Consider the following 22,384-nt stretch of genomic DNA (forward strand, 5'->3'; position numbering starts at 1 on the left):
TCAGAAATTCAGAACTAATCAGCATTTTCAAATTTTGACTGCTAAAGACCTTGACATACTATACATGTTAATATCATATCTTAAGTAGTGATTTGTGCATTATTTGAAATAAAGTATAGGTTGTTCAAAAGCTAAACTTTAAGAGAGAGAGATAAAGAGATAAAGAGAGGAAGCTATAGTTTGTTATAATTCTCATGCAACTCAAGTGTTGAGCTTTTGATCCATAAATAACATGGAACACTTTATTCCTTATGTTTTCAGTCCAGAAGAAAATCGTACACAGTTCCCGATTCTTTTGGACAGACGGTCCGCTCCTCTTTTCATGTCCTCTTTACCTGATGAAAAGAAAGAATGAAGACTAAGATGGAGTTGCTTCTCTCTCTCTCTCTTACATTTATATTCTTCCTTCTTTTTTATCAAATAAGGTTTAGTTAACCCTCTTAGATTCTTTATTATAGCCTTATAGGATTGACAGATCGGGAGATACATGAAAAGCAATGAGCTGAGATCGATTATTCCAAAGTTGGTGAGAGGAGAGTTGAGAGCCTCAAATTTGTTAGATTTTTCTTTTGGTTAGTACTAGAACTACAATATCTAATATTTGTTAAAAGGGAAAGAAAAAGAGTAGAGCGAGTAAGAAAGAATGTGGCCCGCTTTCAAATAACCACTTATCTTTGTTTAAGTGTACATATAGAGAGCTAAAGCTCAAAGCTGAATTACCTTTGATACTGTCGCACAGTACTACTAGTCTACTACTACTACTTCTGCTTGTCAGCACATGCAATCCACTTTCCACTACAAAATCGACTTTGGACCCCCAATTTTACCTCATCAACAAGAAAAGAACAGCCCACATTCCATAAAATTTCACACACTCCCTCAGTCCTCACTACCTTATTCAAAAGTCGATAACAACTTCCACATAAATAAATGAGTTGAGTAGAATTGATAGGCAATACTTGACAACCTACCTATACCTACATAGTCACAAAGATCACCAACACACTCCCCTTCTTTCCAGTCCCTCCTTTAATTAGACTCCTCTTCACTCAACAACTACTCCTCTTACCTTCTAATCATCAAATATAATGAAATCTGTTATATATTTAGTTAATTAGTTTCCTTTATCTTAATCATCTTCTAGTACTACTATTATTGAACTTGAGGAAAAGCTCTAACAAGAAGAAAAATGAGAGCTGGAGGCTGTACAGTGCAACAAGCTCTTACAGCGGAGGCTGCAAGTGTAGTAAAACAAGCGGTTAACCTTGCAAGGCGGCGTGGTCATGCCCAAGTTACTCCACTCCATGTAGCCAATACCATGCTTTCCTCCTCGACTGGCCTTCTCCGAACTGCTTGCCTTCAATCTCACTCTCATCCCCTCCAGTGCAAGGCTCTCGAGCTTTGCTTCAACGTCGCACTTAACCGCCTCCCAGCTTCCACTTCTAGCCCTATGTTAGGCCACCAGTCTCATAATCCATCTTTATCAAATGCCTTAGTTGCTGCTTTTAAGCGCGCGCAGGCCCAACAACGCCGTGGTTCTATTGAAAACCAGCAACAGCCTCTTTTAGCTGTGAAAGTAGAGATAGAACAACTCATTATCTCTATCTTAGATGACCCAAGTGTAAGTAGAGTTATGAGAGAAGCTGGTTTTTCTAGTACCCAAGTGAAAATCAACGTAGAACAAGCTATCTCTTTGGAGATCTGTTCTCAATCTTCGTCTCCTCTTTGTAGTAAGGCCAAGGAAAGTAATCTCCTAACCCTCGGTACTGCTGTCTCTGAGTCTCCTCCCTTGGCCCAATTTGGCGGCAAAACAAGTACAACAAGACCTTTGGGCCAAGTTAGGAGTGAAGATGTGTTAAGTGTTTTAGAGACTCTAATGAATAGAAGAAGGAAAAGTACTGTGGTTGTAGGAGAGGGCTTGGCTAGTGCTGAGGGTGTAGTTAGAGGAGTAAAGGATAAAGTTGACAAGGGAGATGTTCCTGAAGCTATGAAGGATGTTCAGTTTATCAGTGTTCCTCTCTATTCATTTGGTCATCTTCAAAAGGAAGAAGTTGAACAGAAGATGGTGGACCTTAGGTGCCTTGTGAAGAGCTCTGTTGGAAGAGGTGCTGTTTTGTATTTAGGAGATCTCAAATGGGCTGCTGAGTTTATGGCTAGTTCCGGTGATCATGCTAGGAGCTACTATTGCCCTGTTGAACACATGACCATGGAGTTGGGGAGGTTGGTCAGTGGATTTGGTGACAGTGGAAGATTTTGGCTGTTAGGGGTGGCGACATTCCATACCTACATGAGATGCAGGATTGGCAATCCTTCTTTAGAGACTGTTTGGGGTCTCCATCCTCTAACTATTCCTACTGGAAGCTTGGGTTTGAGTCTCAGCCCTGACAGGTAATTAATACATCAATATTTGTTAGACTGAAGCTCATACTATCTAGATTTTTTTTTTCTATTCTCATTTCGCCCTACAAACGTTTATTGTTCTTCTTAGCTTCTTAATCATTTATGTTCAAAGTGTGCGCTTCCAACTCTACCAAGGTGGTACTTTTTAACCATTAAGGATCGGTACATCAACAGTTCTCATGTTTCTTCCAAAACTGATAGGAAGAAAGGTTGAGAAAATTTTATTTTGATTAAAATATTTATAATTTTTTGGATATCCTAAAATTTCTTGAAGTTCAACTTTTTACTATGGTAAATGTAGCTAGGATCTCATGTAGTTTTCAATGCCAATTAATCTTTTTTAAAGTAGTCTAAAATTATTATATTCTTCTTGCCTTACTTTCTCCGGTGCAGCAACTCGCAAGGAAATTTTAGAAGCAAGAACAATGGAAGTACTTCAGGGTGGCCTCTACTTGAAAATGGAATAGAGAAGCAACTTACATGCTGTACAGATTGCTCAGTCAAGTTCGAAACAGAAGCTCGAAGTCTAGTGACAAGTGCTCACGACTCGGCCACTAGTTCATCCACTTCAAGCCTGCCTTCATGGCTTCAACAGTACAAAGATGAGAAGAAGAAGCTCACCAGCAATGATCAGGTAATAATTATATTTTGGGAACGATACACATCTTGCCTTGAACTGTATATAGTCCTTATAATTCTTTACTTTTCCACTTCATGTTAAGCTTATTTTATTAATTCCTTTTCTTTGTGTTCTCTTCATCAGGACCCTCTTCAAGTAAGAGATCTTTGCCAGAAGTGGAACTCAATTTGCAATGTGGTCCACAGCCACCAAACTGACAAGACTCTAAACTTCTCTTCCATATCTCCTGCTTCCTCTACGTCCATTTCATCTTATGATCAACATTATCCTGAGTTGCATCAATCTTGGCCAACAGTCACAGTACCTAAACAACCACAGCGTGGTCAGCCTTTTTGGCTCTCCGACACTACTGATGATGAACCACATTTGACAGTCTACATTCCAGAGCATAGAGTGCCAAAACCAGTCATGATTCTCAACTCAAACCCTAATTCTACCCCTAACTCGGCTTCCTCTAGCGAAGCTATGGAGATGGAGTACACTAAAAAGTTCAAGGAGCTCAATGCTGAGAATCTGAAAAACTTATGCAATGTATTGGAACAGAAGGTCCCATGGCAAAAAGACATTATTCCTGACATTGCAAGCACTATCCTTCAGTGCAGGTCTGGAATGATAAGAAGAAAAGAGAAATTGAAAACTAGTGAGCCCAAAGAAGAGACTTGGTTTTTCTTTCAAGGTATTGATGTTGATGGTAAAGAAAAGATTGCTAGGGAATTGGCTAGTCTTGTTTTTGGCTCTCAGAAAAGTTTTCTCTCCATTGGTCTCAGTAGTTTCTCATCACCAAGGGCTGATTCCATGGAAGACTTGAGAAACAAAAGGTTGAGAGATGAATCAAGTTGCAGTTATCTTGAGCGGTTAGCAGAAGAAATGCAAAGTAATCCGCATCGAGTCTTTTTAGTAGAAGACATAGAGCAAGTTGATTATTGTTCTCAATTAGGTTTTAAAAGAGCCATTGAGAGAGGAACAATAATGAATTCCAATGGCGAAGAAATTTGTCTTAGTGATGCCATTATTATTTTGAGTTGTGAGAGCTTCAGCTCAAGATCAAGAGCTTGCTCTCCTTCTGCCAAGTTAAAGTTGGATGAGAGCATTGAAGAAGAAAAAGAAGACCAATGTGATGAGGAGACAAGCCCATGTGTCTCGTTGGATTTGAATTTATCCGCAGAAGAAGATAATGTTGATGACCAGTCCATCGACGATATTGGCCTTCTTGAATCCGTTGATAGACAAATTAAATTCAATTTGCAGGACCTGTAAGCTGATCTTCCCATCACATACACTGGATAGAAATTCATCATACTTCTTAGTATATGCTAGTAATCTTTTTTGTATGTTTTTTTTGTTTTTAACTTAATTGCCTTGATATTCATGTATGTTTATCTTCCATGTCAAATCATATCATTGTATCTAGTTGGAGGAGAAGAAAGAAACAGTTTGGGTGTTGAACTACTTGTATATTATTAGTATCCTATGATTCAATATTCATCTCGTTTTGATCTGTACTAATTTATAACTTAGATAGTTGGTATCTTTTATTTTCTTAGCTTTTGCCTTCTAGTCACCCGATCTTGGTCCTCAAGAACGTAGATATCGGCTTCTATGTTCTTCGTTCTTTTTCTCCTGATCTGATGTCTTTTGGATATTGGTAAGGTACTTTCCTTTGCTTCACTTTAAATATATTCAAGCATGGATACACTCCAGCTTTGTAGACATTGCTGCCGGGAGGCAAACCTTGCTGATGATGATTGCTTAGCTAAGTTGAATGTACATAATGTCTTATTCTTTATTCCTCCATTGGAATTTTCGCTAGACACTATTTACAATTCAATGAGGATACAATATATGATCTTATAATGTAGGTTTGGGTCTCCTTAACCCAATAATTGCTTTTTTTTTAATCAAGCGTGGATCCACTGCAGCTAGATGTCTTCACTTCTTCATGCATGCATGCAAGAACGCTACTCCATTAAACTGTACAACTGATCATAGCACGAAATGTACTTTCAGTGAATCACTCGTGCAATATGTGGGAAAAATAATAGCATGATCTTGAAATCATTTCATCTTTTGACGTAGGTAGTTCTTCCTAGCTATAACTACGATCGAGATTATCATGACGAGATTAATAATTCGTATTATAGTGCTTTAACATTTTTTAATCAAAATGGTCCATAAATTTGGATCCTGCATCTGTAATGTGCACACCATAGTAAAAATGAAACAAAGTATTATAAATATGATGATAAGATGATTTAGGAATGTAGAGTACGATTTTAGAGAGCACAATTTTCGTAATTTGATGGAAAAGTATGCATTGCTTTAAAAATTATATCAAATTTTCAATTTGTTGTTTAATTTCAATGTTCATTGATTTTGTACCGAGATGAACTCCCACAATTGAGATAATCCGCACAGAAGATCAGCTCCCTAGGAAAAAAAACCACGTAATAAAAACTTTGTGAGGCACGATTCATAACGTAAGGAGTGTGCAAAGGGGTGGCTACTTTAGAAGTAAAAAGAAAAATCTTCCTTGGCAAATATATCAAAAGGCACTACTTTTCAAGCATTTCTGATCCGTTTTTAAAATATATATATGTTAAAAAAGAAACCCTTTTCCTTCTTTTGATTTTCATAACGCAACATTCTCATCTTTGAAAAGTAGTAGTCGATAATTAATGTTAATAGGGATGTTAATATTATAAAGATTACCACCCAAATAATAACATAGATAAGCATCTCTCTTTTTTAAACCGTACCATAAAGATGTTGTTGCTTTAGCATCACAAAGGAGATTACCAACTTTGAAAATCAAACTAAGTGTAACTGTGTAAGTAGGAAATTTGTCGATTGTTAGCCTTTTCTGAAAAGTACTATGGTTTCAAAAATTGATTTAATGACCAGTCTCTTTCTCACATATCGATATATTTCATATTTTCTTGAACATATCGATCAGCACAATCTTACGATCTTCTCTATTTCTCACCCATACTGTGTTAGGCACTTAACGCTCGTGTTGTACAGTATACAGAACCATAATTAATTTGGAAATTTATACCACATGGAAGAAAGTGAGATAAATTACGGTTAATATATGATGGGTTAACTAGTATTACCCTCAATTACCAATGGAATTGGACCGGGTATGACGGAACCTTTCTGGAAGTGTGGCCATTCCCGGGTTGGTCCCTGCCAATGTGTGCGAGTTCGGGACCCCTTCTAATTCCATTGGTTTTGGTTTTGTTGTCTTTTCCGTTCTTTTCTGCTTAGAACAAAATTTTGCTTAATTCTCCTCTTTTAATGCGGTTGGACCTAGTCCCTTAATGGATATGGATCTCAGCCACGATAGTGTCCCCAACTGACCAAACTCCATATAAGTGAGATGGGCTAGTATTGGTGGTGAAGTTCTATATGTTCTGAGTGCACCCACACTCCTAACATTCTGACTTGCTGCAGGTTCGACAGTCAGACCTATATATATATACATACAATTATACAAATCCTATAATCAAGATCTAGATTCGCTCGGCTGATAATTGGATCACAAAAGACGGAGAAAATGTGTTTGGTTTTTAGTATGAGTGAAGTCTGGGATACTCTTAGTGTGTGTTTGTTAAATTTTAACTCATGGAAAGGAAAGGAAATAAAATGGGTGGTCCACTATGGAATGGAATGGAATGGAATGGAAAGGAAATAATTTTAAATGGTATGTGTTTGGTAAAATGGGGAAAGGAAAGTAAAAACTAGGGAAAGGAATAATCATGTTTGTTTGCAAAAGCTATGGAAATGAATAATTGTATTGTTGAGTGGAGTGTATTAGTAGTAAGTTCCTATTTATCTATTTCCTTTCCTTTCCTTTCCACAAAAATTTCGGGGTTAAAAAAAGACACAAAACCTTTTCCATTTGTTTCCATATGGTGAAGCCCATTTTCTTTCTATGGGTAAACAAACGCTTTAAAAACTATGGAAAAGGTGGACCACTCTTATTTTCCTTTCCTTTCCATAGTGTTTCCTTTCCTTTCCATCATAACAAACACACCCTATACTATCATCAAAGTATATAGGGTATTTTGAAACTGACAATCCGACATTAGAATCTCAAATCTAGGAAATACCAGTAGTAGTTGCAAACTTAATCTCATTCCCTCTCTCCACTTCAGATACCTTTGCTATATCTGAGAATGATTTTTTTATAGTAAACTACTCCTTTAGACCAAGTTGCTTTAGTAGATTGAGAGTATCAGATTGATTCAAGTTACGGAGAGGCAAGAGAGCTTGCCTCTATTCTCAATTAAACCAAGTATTTGGTATGCTGTTAAATTGTGTACTTTTACAACCCAAGGCAAGGCATCTTCATTTTTCTTGGAATGAATCCCAAGTTCAAAACAAGACAAACTGCCACTCCCCCTCAAACCTTTTGCAATCCTAAAAAAAAAAAAGAGTTATTGGCATCTGCAAAGATACATAGGCATGGAGACAAAGTTTCCACAACCTTGAACTTTTGCAGTCTTTAAGAAAGAAGAGCTAACAATTGCTCTTTCTATATAAAGGTCACAATCTTATTCACTTTTCTGTCTTTTTAATCACATTCCCTCCATTGTTAGAGAATTTTGCATGGAAGTAAGGGAAATCTGGGATCAAAAAGTGTGTACAATCAATTGGTATTACCACTTTTGAATCATTGCTTTATCACTCTATTTTATTTACAACTTGCGTTCAATTTCATACATATGTATGTGTTGTATTTATCATTTGAAAGTGATGACTGAGAGATCCAAGGAAAGATGTTCTGGTAAGGAGTGCTTCAGTTATAGAGATTATTGGTGTCACCTTGTGTCTGCATAATGGTTTCTTTTGAGTCCAAGTTCCATAAAAGTTCGGTCAAAAAAGGAAAGATGAAATTGAGGAATGCCTTGGTTGATTGTTGGGTCGTTACTTATCTAAAGCATTTTGAAGAGAACGCACGAGAGGTATTGTTGAGGTGTTACTGAAGCCAAGTATTTTCTTTTCTTCACACGAACATTTTGATATCCTTAATTGAAATTGATCAACTTAGCATCCAAATCTGTTAATAAACAGGTAATAAATTAACACATTGCAGTACTGAATATACAGATTAACGAAAAAATTACTTGTTCTCTGACTTTTTATCGTCGTATGGAGATGGTGGCATCAGATTAGCTTTGCTAAGAATACAAAGAAGAAAATGTAAAGATTTGCAATTATCCAATGGTCTTAAGTAGGGCTGTCAACAGTCCGGTTCTTAGTGGTTTTTAGTGTTGTAAGAACCATTTAATTTTAGGGTTCCGGTTATTTACGGTTTTTAAAATAAATTGTAGAACCATACCCATAACTATCGGTTTTTAGTGGGTATTTCCGGTTCTGGTTCTTCATTTCGGTTCTTAAAATATTCACTATTTACACAAATTTTTTATTGGTTTTATTTAAAAATGTGTACTAAAAATACAAAAATACCGCATAAACGAGTTGTTTTCTAAATATTGATACAAGTAATTATGCCATTCACTAATAAGTTAAATAAAACCATATATTTAAGGTTATAAGTTATATTTTTATATTATTTATAACATTAAATACTATGAAAACTACATATTACACTAATAAATAAAATTTAGTAATATATAAATAAACGTTTTGAGTTTTTATGTTCTTTATTTCGACATTTTTTATGTTAAAAGTACGATAATGTTCGGTTCGATCTGGTCCGGTTTTTTTTGTTTAAAAAACCATTCGATTCCGATTTTTTATGGTCCTGTTTTTTTAATACCCATTTTTAAATGGTTCTTAAAAATAGAAACCAAAACCATAATTTTTTCTACGATTCCGGTTCCAGTTTTGATTAAACGGGTACCCATTGACACCGTTAGTCTTATGCAACACACTAACAAAAACAAATAGTACACTGGTTAGGATGTAAGATAAGTGTATCCGAAATGTAAGAAATGGGTCTTCGCCCTGTGGTTTAAATCCGGGTTCATGTAAACCCCTCCCCTTCGCCCCGTACCATAAAACCTCCCTATTTCTGATGCCTCGTGACATACTCTTTCTATTTTTTAGATTATACAAAAATCACAATTTTTTATTATTATTATATTTTATTACTAAATCTGTTTTAAATAAGATTAGTAACTCTTTGATATTGGCGGAGTTCGAGCCCTAGACCTCTGGTATCATCACCCAAAGATTTTACCTACTTTGCTAGTTGTTCTTATATCTCAATCTCTTTCTATTCCTCTTTTACCTTTTAGAGGAAAAAAACCACATTTCCATTCCTTAGTTTCTCTCCTTCAATCAATTTCCATTTCCTTCGTTTCTCCTTCGATCAAATTTAGTTTTGAGAGGTTTAGTTCGAAATCAGCTTTGGTTAAACTAAAGAGGAGTTTTATTCATTGAAATATTTAAGCAAATCTACAAATTCATCACTTCAACTTGTTTTTCAAATGAGAGGGCACAATTTTCTTTAGATTAATGTTCAAATCAACTTTATGTGTACTGGAATTGTTTTTTGTAGAGTAAGTAGTGCAACTTCATCTTCATCACCTGGTGGGGTTGGATATGCATAACTCTATTATTCTCTTGGTTTACATCAAAATTTGATGTTTTTCGTTTTTAGTGCTATAAATAGAAATTTCAATAAAAAGTTATAATTTTCATAGCAATTTTGCTATGTTAATTTACTTTTGCATAGAAATTTTGTATGCAAATTTGTCTTTACATAAAAAATTGACTATGCAAAAACATTTTTGCATATGTTTTTCGAAGACGATCCGTAATTAATTATCTTGTGTAAAACCTGTTTTTAGTAGTATTAAACTTCACTCTACAAACTAGGGGTGGGCAATGGGCCGGGTCGGGCTAGCCCGGCCCTAAACATTTAAAGCCCTTCGAGAATTAGGTAGCGATTTGGCCCCTACCTAAAAAAAGACATATAGGGCGGGTCGGGCCGGTCCTAAGTCTAAATCTCAAGCCACGACCACGACCCTAGCCCTCTTTAAGGGCTTTAGGGTCGGGCTTTAGGGCCGGCTTTAGAATCGGGCCTATATATTTTCTTTTTTTTCTACATCGTTTAAAACTCATTTATATTACAAAAATGTCTGATAATCTACAAACTCAAAGTCCAACCAATCTAAGTAATAATCCTGTATGAGTCCAAAAATTTAAAATGCACATCCACAATCTAATGAACGGAAGTACATCGAGAGTTGAATTTGTTCTTCTCAGTCTCAAACCTTCTTGAAATTACATTTAACATTGAAATACATAGACAAATAATTATATTATCATTTTAAAAGGAAGAAGTAATAGATATAAAGAAGAAACATAATAGTTTTGGTTAAAGAATTAAATGGAAGTTGTTAAACTATTTGTAATATCATAAATTATTTCTATAATAGATTCAAACAAATATAATATTACCTTTATTCTAATTTAAAAGTGATTCAAGCTTTGTATATGGAAATGAAAATATTGGCTTTTGAACAAGTGATGGAGAAAGGTTTGAGATTACAAATGTCATTTTTCTGACAAAGGGTGTTTTTTTGTTTCTATGTTACAAATGTCTGCTCTGTATTTTGTTTTAATGGTATGGAAGGAAACCTTTAGTTTTAGACTTGGCTTGGATGTGAATAAAAATATAATTTATAAGAAATAAGTGAGAAAAGAAATTGAGAATAATAAGTTATGGACTTTGACTTGATGATCAAAGGAATAAAGTCTTATTTTTATTAGGCTAGTGCTCATTGTTTCTTACACTAAGTTGACAAGTTTTTTTTGTTATATAAAACAAGTTATTGGAAGTACCCTTGGGTGTAAGTGATAAATTACAAAGGACAATGTTATTTTAATTGAAAATATTTAACAAAGAGTTGGACAATTATGGTATGTGTATTTATAGTGAAAGTATGAAACAGGGGGCGGTTAGGGCTTGGTTAGGGTCGGGCCCTATGTTTTAGAATCTTAGCCACAATACCTACCCGCAGAAGGCATTAGGCATTAGAAGTCGGGCGCCCGTCTAAACTCTGTGAGGGCTTTAGTTGTGAGGGCTTTATAGGGCTTAGGGTCGGGTCGGTCAGGGCCGGGTTAGGGTCGTTAGGGCCAAATTCCCACCCCTACTACAAACTGATTTTTCATACTAATTAATTTTGAAATACTATATATATATTTTTTTGCATAATAATTTGTCTGTGCAAATTTACTTTTGCATAAAACTTGACTACATAAATTAATTTTTTCATGTCAATTAATTTTTTTGCATAGAAATTTACCTATGTAAAGTTACTTTTGCATAACACTTGACTATGTAAATTATTTTTTGCATATATAAAAATATATTTGCATATGTACATAGCAAATTGATTATGCATCAGATTTTGCATGCCAATTTCGAAGTATTTAGGTTCTTGTTTTGCAAAACCACGTCTGTTTTTGAAAAAATAAACAAAGATTTGTATGGATTATGTAAATTTTGTTTCTTTTGATCGAATAAAAGGTTTTTGATCTACAAATCTACCATACAATCATCTTTAGTTTTTCTTTTTTAATGTTCCAATCATTTCTTATTTTTTTCCCATTTCAAAATTCTTGAGGATAGAAATGAGATCCCTATATTTTTTTGGGTTGTTCTTTATTCCTTTTCTTTTCGCCGGTAAAGATGATGTAGAAGGGGAGAACACTGGTCTTTAGGGCGAAGGGGTATTTTGGTCAATTTACAGTTGCGGTTTTCCATTTTAAAAAACAGGGAGGTTTTATCACTTTTTCTATATAGAGGGAGGTTATGTGTACCGGTTTAAGAGATGAGGGAGATTATTCTTAAAACCTAGTTTTCTATTTTAAAAAGGGGACAAAAATGAAAATGACAAAATTCCGAAATAAAGAACCAAAAAACCCACCCTCATTTCAAAAACACTCTCAAGGACAATAGTTGATTTTTGTCCGAAAAAAACAATAGTATCCCGATATGCACAGGTGTCAGTGCATATCACCTTAGGTATGTTACTTTATGTATGCGGACATCGGTCATCTGAGATATATCTGAAAATGGTATCTTGTAGTATCGGTCATACCACCTCTTTATTATCACGAGGTATCTGCGGATGTCGGTCATACCAAAGTATCATGAAAATAGTATCTTATGAAATGTCGGTCATACCACCTCTTAATATCACGAGGTATCTTGGGACGTCGCCAAGATACCAAACATCACAAAGAAAAAATGATATCTGCAAATATCGGTCATACTACCAATTAGTATGTGAGGTATCTGCGGGCGTCGGTCATCTTAAAGCATCACAAAAGAAAATGGTATCATAAATGTCGATGTATACCACCTCTTGGTATCTGAGTATATCTTATGAGGCGTCGATGCATACCAAACATAGAAGGGTAAAATTGAAAAGATTAAAAAAAAAAAAAAAAACAAATTTGTCTTTATTAATAATTAAAACGTGAAATCTGCTTTTTCTAGTAGTTATAAGCCAAAAAATGTCCTTATCAATGGTTTCAAAACCCAATTGTCTTAGACCATGATTAAAATTGGAAATTGGGCCTTCTGACTTATTTCTTGTTTTAAAAAACAGAGAGGTTTTATCATTTTTTTCTGTATGGAGGGAAATTATGTGTACCGGTTTAAGGGATGAGGGAGATTATTCTTAAAACCTGGTTTTCCATTTTAAAAAACAGGATGGTTTTATCACTTTTTTTTGTATAGAGATTATGTGTACCAGTTTAAGGGATGAGGGAGACTATTCTTAAAACCTGAATGAAGAAATGGGCACCACAGGACAATAGACATTTTGTTTGTAAAACATGAATATATTTTCAGATTTTTGTTTTGGAAAGACACTTAATGGTCTTTTTCATTAGTAATTTATGCATTATTCCAAAAGCTTAATGGAATCATAAAACTCGCAACCTATAGCTCCATTGCTCCAATGAGTTGACAATTTCAACTCTAGTCTTGGAGCAAGCCATTGAACTCATATTCGATGGAAAACATTTGTACCCCTCCCTTGCAGCTGGGCATCTGTGTTTACTAGCACCTCTGGCTGCCCATGTAAAAATCTTGATAATTAAAGGTTCGTTTTTTATGGACTTTGTCCAAGTGTTGGGACTGTACAATTAAGGAGAGTTTAAGACAGCAGCAAATGATAAATACTAAAATCATAAGATCAGTATTATAAGCTTTCCACAAAATTCAGAGCTAATGTCGAATTAATCGCAGAACTCTTTCTATCTGGACTAAAGATGGGATGAATTTATCATATTCTAGCGAGGAGCAAAAGTTTCACCTTCGAACTAATTCGGTACCTAGATATGATGAAGTTGATGAAAAATCCGAAAACACAAGTTATGGAAGAACAATTCACGCATTTGCATGACCTCTGTACATGGAGGATTTCACTGTGGGAGGAGGGCCTATAACAATTACAAACTCATTATATAGCTCATACAGCTTCATAACCTAAATATCCTGTTTTGACTTTCACTTTCACTCACATGAATATTAATTTAAGGAAATAGATGGATACTGGGTTATGCATTAATCATACGGACAAGAAAAATTCTCATTTACAGTATCTTAACAACAATATCATAAGATATTCTCATTTCTGAATTTCCGATAAGCTCAAATATAAATATAGTCAAAAATCCACATATATTTTCTGTTTTTCCAGTAATTGTAAGGATAACGCAACAATCCTTTAAATGATTAAATCTGGGAATCCAGCATATATTTATTGACTCAGAATATTTGTATATGTCGTCAAAACCGTTCAAAACAGAAAGAAAATAATATCTCAGTCGCAATGATAACTTTGTGAATAGACTGCTGGAAACCATAAAAAAAGATAGACAGACAGACAGACAGACAGACTGAATCAGCCATCAGCTAGCAGTTGCATCAATTTATCACATCCACCATATAATACAGTAGCAGCTACATCACGACAGTTATAGGCTTGGGGCATTCTTGTGGGATTCAAGATGGCTTCACCAGCAGGATTTATGAAAGTGATGCTCAGCAATTTGAAATAGGTTTTTCATACACTTACGCTGAACTATGTCCAGTCTTAAACGCCCACAAAGTCAGAGTAACCAAAATTACATAGCTCTCCACAAGAACAGCCAAATGCACTCACATCAAATCTGTTATTCTGAAAGAATGTCAGAAGAGATTCCAAGGAAGTAGAAGTGCAATCCCTGATTGAGGCAACCAGAAATGGGAGGAGCATTATTTCAGCCGGTACAAATTCTTCAAAACTCAAAATGTAGAACAGACTTATTACATGAAAAGGGCTCTGACGCCTCCGAGATAGGACATTAATTGATGCACGAAAGTCATTCACACATAAGAAGGTATTTACACTCCTACGAATTCCTCAAGATCTATGGATGTAACAGAACAACAGTATTTGGATAGTCATTTCTTTGCCCAGCAAGGGAGTAATAAGCAAGGATCTGATCTGGTTGAGCAGATTGCTCAACTATCTCTCCACCATATGCATCAGTACGAGAAGGTCGTTTGAAAGGGAACAATTCAATGTTCCAATATGAACGAGCCATGACTAGTAGGTCCCCACTTCTTAATGGTGCCCTCAATTGTTGTACCCACAAGTATCTCAGAGAAGCCAATTGCAATACAGCTTGAGCCAGTGTACGCTCACTAAAGCAGCATCCTCTCATTTCCAGTTTCTGAAGGTTTGGACAGCCTCTTGAAAACTCAAGAAGTCCACCATCGGTTTCCCCCAGATAACCAAGAAGCATCCACTTCACGTTATTGCTATACTGCCCAATGTAACCAAGACCCACATCAGTCAAACCACCAGGTCGTAAATAGAGAGCAAACCTCTTAAGCTTCTGGCAACCCATCAGCAGAGCTCTGACACCATTATCAAGTGGTAGTTCTGTTATGTTTTCTTCCCTTTCAAGCAAAACAAGGCGAAAATCACAGAGGTTTTTGCAAAACCTGCCGATAGATTCTAGAGATGAATTTGTAATATCAGACACGTGAACAGCGAGGTATTCCAAATCAACGCAGCCTTCCGCCAAAGCAGATAATCCTCTCTGCGAAACTACACCCTGTTCATCCTCCATACCTTCCTCATCCTCGCCTCGCTCAATTCTTAGCCTTTTCAGTCTCTTACAGCTCTGGGCAACAACTTCTAGCCCTCTGTCCCCAATCACATTCCTTGCCTATTCATATAATGAACAAACACACAGTAAAAAAAAGGTTCAAAATCTACACAGATAGGAAGATAGCCAAAAAGAGAGATATATAATAAAAATGGTAAAAGTTTCAAGATTCTACCTCAAGGACTTCTAAATTAGGACACCGCTGTATCAACTGGCAATGATCCTCAGTATCCAGCAGGGAATATAGGAGATCCAGCTTCTTTAGTAGGGATGCAAGTGGAAATACTATGGGCATCTCATATTTTCCCACAAAGCTGAAACCCAATCGACGCAACGTTTGAGGAAATGAGATGGCAGAGTATGTACTTGGTTCTTCATTGTAGGAACCCCCAGCAAACTCCTCTAATGCTGTTGCAGAACTGAAGAAATCTTTCAGACCCAAGAATTCACAGTCGCTGATTTTAATAGAGACTAAGGAGCGACAATTTCTTGCTATTAGTTCAAGATCTTCAACACGTATTTTGCTGAGGTCAGTCATATAAAAGTTTAATGTCTCAAGAACTGTGTTGTGCACAGCCAGTTCATGGAGCCACTCGCCATCCTTTTCTTCTATTGTGCTTTCTTCCAAAAACAAGGTTCTTAGACATCTGCCAAGCACCAAAACGCAAGTGAACATAATTTCACCGATTAGAAACTTAAAAAGATTGTTTAAACTGTTAACTACAGGAAGCAATATCAAGAAAATCAAATAAATCTAAAATGTATAGATGATTAGCGTAGAAATAAAAATTGAGTAAATACCATAGTTGACAAGCAGAAAAGTGTCATAATTCCATATGAATTTAGAGAAATCACGTCATATGAAAATAAATGACTGATGAATTTAGAGACATCTACGGATACATATTGGATTCCACTTGATTGGTGGTTAAATAAAATGTAGCACGTATCATAATGATCACATCAGACCATCAGTAATTCCGCCAATACAAAGGTTGCAGCATTTAAATCAAAATTGTGTTAGCATGTTCAACATATTCATTATCATGGACAATCACAACTTATTACGAAGGTAGAGCCAGTGATGCAGGCTAGAAACAAAGGAACAACACCGCTGCAGAAACATCAACAAACTACCATGGTTGACCAGCATCAATGTAGAAAATGTGAATGGAATGTGCTTTAAGAAAAAAAAATTAGAATTCTATACATAGTGGACGGATTAAATGGTGTTTGGGAGTTTGAAGTTTGAACATGAAACACCGTGCAGTAAATAACCTAGTTATTACATATCATGAGTCTAACAACACAAATATTGCAACATCAAATTATAACAACAATATAACCACCAGTTTCCCATAATTGCGTACAATCACAATCATTATTCACCACATCCATTCAGACCGACCCCATATAAGTAGATCAACTGAATAGCTGCAGACAACTAACCAAAAAATGAAGTAGTTGGGAAAAATAGAATTCCATTCACAAGACTTTGGAGTTTTGTCAGTAACTTTTACTGAAAAAAATCACATGCTACACAACTTTATACAAGTACCACTCTACTGTTATCAGAAACTTCAGGTTAAAGGAGAAAGGTAAAAGCGACATAGTATTCAACAGTGGCATGACTATATGGTACAGTGAGGCACCCACCAGAAAGACGGGTAAGAGAAGAGAAGTGTGCTCAAAACTACAGGACTCAGCCTACGCAAGCACACCAGACAAGTGCCATAGGTGCATTCGTCCCAGACCTAAGCCACAAGCAATGGAATCCCGAGTGAACTAACAAAGCTCGAGATGTCCATGTGACAAAGACTTTTTTTACAAAACATTTTACAGAAGATTTGTTTTAACTTGTAACCCAAAAGTCAGTTTCTATGAAATAGGTTATGAGCTTATCTCTTGAAGAAATATTGGACAGTGATAAGTTCCAGAAAGAGAACATTTTCATCGTCTAAAGCACTTCCGTACAGGTTTATCAATGAAATGGGTACCTACATCGTCTAAAGCTGATTCACAGTTCCGCATAGACACAAGCGCAAGCCACACCATCATACACCACTAAGCAAACATCCTTAAGGAGCACGTGAAGATACAAGCGCTTACAGGTTAGTGCGATCGAAAGTGTCGTAAGTACGTGCAACTACAATATCCAGAATCACAATAATATAGTAAAGTACTAGGTATTAAACCATAATTTCAAAAATATAGTAAATTTTTTTGTTTTTTATTGCCTTTCTTCTTTTAGTGTGCTCAACAAACAAATATTTCATCAAACTAAGAAGCATGGGTAGGAATAGGTTAGAGTCCTTTTAGGTGTATATTATTATATATATGAAGGCACACAGTAGCTTAAATAATTTCCGAGGGCCTAGGTCACTAATGTGGTGTTAGGCATTTAGAACATTGCAAAGCGGTGCATTTTAAGCGGCGATTAATCACCAACTAATCTGTGAGTAATCGCTATGCTCTAGTGGAGCGATCTGAGTAGGGAAAAATAATCATGTTTAATCGAGACCCATTAATTGACACTTTTATTCTGATTAGTCAGTTGGGAAATCAGCGATTACAAGCTGTAGTTTTAAACCAAAAAAAAAACATAAAGCCCACGATAGATATAAACCAAAATAAAATAAAATAAAAAATACAATAAAAGATAATATAATTATATAATAATAACCAAAGAAACCCAGAACTTCAACGGTTTAGCCACGATATTCCCACTAGAAAATGCTAAAAGACTTATGTAGACTATGCTAGCACTTTGTTAGCGAAGCTTGAGAACTTTCGTGACTTTCTTTTGTTTTTTTTTGGGGGGGGGGGTGTTTCAAGACAATCCCTAGCTTAGTTCCGAATACTAGGCCTAACCGCTAACTGCTCCTAGACCGTTTATCAACCGATTTCTGCTTAAACTGCCCAGCTGCAAAGATCAATCCCCAAACAACAATGAGACCCGTAAAAAGCAAACAACCACACGACGGGTTGCACAAAAGGAAAACAGTTTTCTTCTGGTAAAACAAAAAATGATGAATGTCTACCGGCTCCATCCACCAACTCTCAGGTTTGGTGACTCTACTAGTTGAATATGCTCATATGCAATCCACTAACTTGTGTTTGGTGACTACACTAATTGGATATGCTCAAATGCAATTAAGCCAGTTGAGAGATGGTGAGAAAAAGAGTTATAAAGACCACAAAACAAAAGTAGCAGTCTTCCCTTATGGCCACCTTTCTTTCCTCTAGTCTTTTCCAATTACCTCCATGCTTCAATATTTGGCTTTGCCTTCTGATATTTTTCATAGTACTGAAGATTAAGATTCAATTTCCCCCTAGTGACGATCATAAACATGTGGTTAAGAGCATCAAAATCCAAACCAGTGCTAAAACACCACAATTACTTAGTTGCACAAGCAAATGAGACAGGGCCAAAGGAAAAAGGCTTACCACCATTTTACAGTTGTTATCACCAAGCATCCAGAGAGTGTTCGAAAGGTCATTCCTCGCACAAATATGGAATCCTGATGTCGCTATGAACTTGGCATACCACCTATACACTTGACAAAGCCCAGTCTCCTCTGTCAGACCAACTTCTATTATCATATTCAGCTACAATTGATTTACCTTTTGAAGAGGCTCTATCATCGAGTAATGAAGAAAGGCAAAAGGTCAAGATCTTAGCATGTTCGTCATCTGGTGCTCAAGAAAAAACATCTACAACAGAAGGTCTGGGAGAACCTGCTATCCCCTATTCTTATTTCAATTTCGGGAAGAGGTTGCGCTAGACATGTCTCGTGATAAGAACAATCTTCCTTCTTGATCAGGTATCTGGAGGCGTAGTTGGAAGTTTTTCATTTTCGGGGAGACCTTCAATCTCCACCTTGTGCATACTTGATTGCCATTTTGCAAAATGCCAATGTTTATAACATATTAAAGGCTACAATTGGTGGCATAGCTCTGCTGGCACTTCCTCAGAAACCAAAGAGCATATCAGCTTTCGGGTTCTTATTTTCAGTCTGCACCACATTGTAGTAGCTTAGTAGGAAACTAAAGGGAAACTGAAAGTGTGACTGCTATATGTACAGCTATCTCAGGGAATGCAAGAGGAATGGAGGCATGGAACACCGAGTACTCATACCAACCTCAATCCCGACCTCTAATTAGAAACACTCTTTGCTTTGGTGGGCAGGCAGTCCCCTTAACGGATAAGGCGCTAGCAGTTACCTTCCATCTGGTTCACTACTTCACTATCTTTCCGCTTGGGTGCAAAGGCAAGCGTACGATTTCGACTGAAGATTACCAACACTATATTCTCTAGATCCCGTAAGATTCATGAACTTAATACTTCCTTGATGCAGACTCCACATATCTATCAGCTATCACATTCCAAGGGTCCTTAAGCATTCATGGAACCAACACAAGCTTTTAAATGGCAAAAAGAGACTAATATAACCATGACAAAATTAGGCCACACTATCAGCTCTAAATATTAAAGACAGCACGATCTCACATTAAGTAGCTTCAGAGAGAAACTCAGATATCTATATAAATAGTCTCCCTAATTAGTTTAGCACAAGATGAGTCAACTTGGAACAAATTATAAAGGAAAATGTTCATGATGCATAAAACTGAGTACCTGCAAGAGTGTGTAACGTGTAGTAGACCATCAGTAGAAAAACCAGAACATTTATCCAGTTTAAGTGACTGGAGCATCTGACCACGAGAACGAGCAAGAATCTCCAAATCCGCATCCATTACAATCATCCTCCGAAAATGCAAACACTTTAAACAGTTAAACTCTTCCGCAATCTCCCTAATCCACGGTCCAGAAAATCCTCCCCAATCTTCCGGTATGAGATTAAACATAGAAGCCCTAGGTTTCCCTTTCAATTTAAGTGATTCAAGACGTGGAAATCTCTGCCTAAGACAACGAGGCGTAGTTGTATAACAAAACGCAATCGTTACATGCTTCCTCGTTAACGAATCAATCTCATACCATCTACGACACACCAAAGAAATCACATCTCGATCCTTTGCATCGTCTATATATCCCATAATACATTCTAATGCAACATCTGATATCCCAAAACTCATCATCCTATTCATAGTCCTATTATTATTCGCCATCTATCTATCAAATCCTACAAAAATAAATAAAAAATCTATCTAAATACTTAAACTTGAAGTTAGAAAGGTCAAACAAGTAAAAAAAAATCAATAAATGAATGACAAAGATGAAATAAAAGTACCTTTTATATCAACAAGTTCAAATCTGCAGTTCCAACAACTTTGAAAACTTTCATCCAACAACTTCAAGGTGTTAAAAGAATAAAAAGACAGCAAACTGTATTCAACATAGCGTAGTCAACAAGCAACAACAAAAACAAAATACAGCTAACTAACTAACTAACTAACTAACCAACCAACCAACCAACTAATTCACATAAAAAGTGCCGAACTTAACGTGTCACCCCCCGATCAATCAAAGTTCTAGAATTTTTTCTTTTAACAAAATTAAAACAGACCAGATCCACCGTTAAGGGGGGTGCACTCAATTTAAGATTGAATGAAAAGGAAACAAGACGGGTTAATTGGACTGAATTCAATGCCTTTCGTTTTTTGTTTATCTATTTTTTCTCAACGGCAATAAAGTGACAGCTGTAACGCAGCTTTGGAAATTTGAGGACGTGGATTGTTTTTTTTAATTTTTGGCTTTTGTGAAATTATAAATGAAGAGAGGAGAGAGTGATTTTTTTTTTAGCTCCAAGCCCTCCACGTTGGTTAACAAACAAATAAAGTATGACGGTTGCCAGAGATACCAACGATAGTGACTGCCTCTTTCTTCTTCTGCAACCCTAGTATGTAAAATGAAAAACCAACATATTAGATTTCTCTTAAAAGTTGATCCATTAAAGGGTGGTATTGTTGGATTTATTAATTTAATATAAGTAGTCAAGAATTGCTAAATTAGGTGATGCAAATTACAAGATTAATATACGGTCGGCACTTGGCTGTTTGGGTTTCTTCATTGAAACCAACGAACCAAATAATAGATTTTAATATTTTATGGTGAAAATAACAGCCAGTTTTTGCTAATTTAAAAATCCTGACCTCATCATGATTTATATTTAAAAAAAAATGTGACTTTTGGTATTTTTTTTCATGATTGTTTTGTCTCTATAATTTTGTTATAACTACAAATTTATTTCTACACCCAAACTAAAATCAAATAAGTAAATATTAAATACAAAAAAATTAAATGAGTAATTTAATTTTTATTAATTATTTTATAGATAGAATGGGCCGAGATGCGTAGAGAATGTATAGCCTCTGCATCATACTAGTCTAACTTCTTTAAAGAAAACGGAGGGAGTAATAGTGAATTCATCACATTAATTTTGTTTCTTTTATTGCCCTCGCTATATTGTTGAAATTACATATTTGTCTTTGATTATAAATGAAATAATAAAAATCAAGAAAATGGACCCAATCATAAATGTTTTGAAGACTTAGTAACTTGGTTGCTTCTAACGTGGCAATATGATTGGCCCATTTATGGGCTTAAGAATTTTTTTGTCATACTTATTTAGTTTAAGAAAAAGTTTTTTCTATTAAATTGGTGAGATGTTTAATTTTTTAATGCTATGTTTAATTCAACGCTCATAAATGCTAGTATATATAATTGTAACTTTCACTCTGGTTGTGTTTTGCGTTTTCTTGCTCCCCCTCTTTGTTTTTTTTTATTTCTAAGTGGGGCGAGGAGGCAAATTTGGAACCCACGAATGTAGTTATGTCACTTATGTGGCCATGTGGGTATATTTGGCACGCTGTCACCTTTGATTTTGTTCACCACGTGGCTGTTGCTGTTATGAAAGCTCTTGGAGCAAAAACTCACTCACGCGTAAAATGATTCTATGTGTCTGGTGTTACTGGATTTCAGTGATCAATGCCCACGTGGTACCAGTGATTAGTGCTACAGTCAGTCAATAGTTTTTTATTTCTTTTTGGGTAGGTGTACTTGTGTGATTCAATACTAACTGATTTTCAAAATCCCAAATTAGGAAATAAGACGTATAAATCTGATTTTTTGTCGAAGAAAAATTAAGAGGTCCAGCTAGGGCGTAATAATTGGGACATGCCGTTACTATCATGGTGATCCAGATTGGTAAGTAAAAGGATGCCGATTATATTTGG

General features: G+C 35.9%; 2 protein-coding genes across 2 annotated transcripts; one reads left to right on the forward strand and one right to left on the reverse strand.

The window, feature by feature from the left end:
* Nucleotides 1-306: 306 nt before the first annotated feature.
* Nucleotides 307-4,521, forward strand: LOC147489450 (Double Clp-N motif-containing P-loop nucleoside triphosphate hydrolases superfamily protein). Its single transcript, XM_086570671.1, has 3 exons — nt 307-2,388; nt 2,794-3,034; nt 3,164-4,521. Exons 1-3 carry the CDS (start codon nt 1,190-1,192, stop codon nt 4,295-4,297), a joined length of 2,574 nt encoding a protein of 857 aa, XP_086426797.1. The 5' UTR covers nt 307-1,189; the 3' UTR covers nt 4,298-4,521.
* A 9,561-nt stretch (nt 4,522-14,082) lies between these two features.
* COI1 (RNI-like superfamily protein) lies at nt 14,083-21,067 on the reverse strand. The gene is made up of 4 exons (XM_086575277.1): nt 20,440-21,067; nt 19,827-20,331; nt 15,366-15,837; nt 14,083-15,250 (listed from the first exon to the last, which is right to left on the reverse strand). Exons 2-4 carry the CDS (start codon nt 20,315-20,317, stop codon nt 14,444-14,446), a joined length of 1,770 nt encoding a protein of 589 aa, XP_086431403.1. The 5' UTR covers nt 20,318-20,331; nt 20,440-21,067; the 3' UTR covers nt 14,083-14,443.
* Nucleotides 21,068-22,384: the final 1,317 nt, after the last annotated feature.

Source organism: Coptis chinensis, chromosome 7 (assembly GCF_015680905.1).
Source record: "Coptis chinensis isolate HL-2020 chromosome 7, ASM1568090v1, whole genome shotgun sequence".
Taxonomy (NCBI): domain Eukaryota; kingdom Viridiplantae; phylum Streptophyta; class Magnoliopsida; order Ranunculales; family Ranunculaceae; genus Coptis; species Coptis chinensis.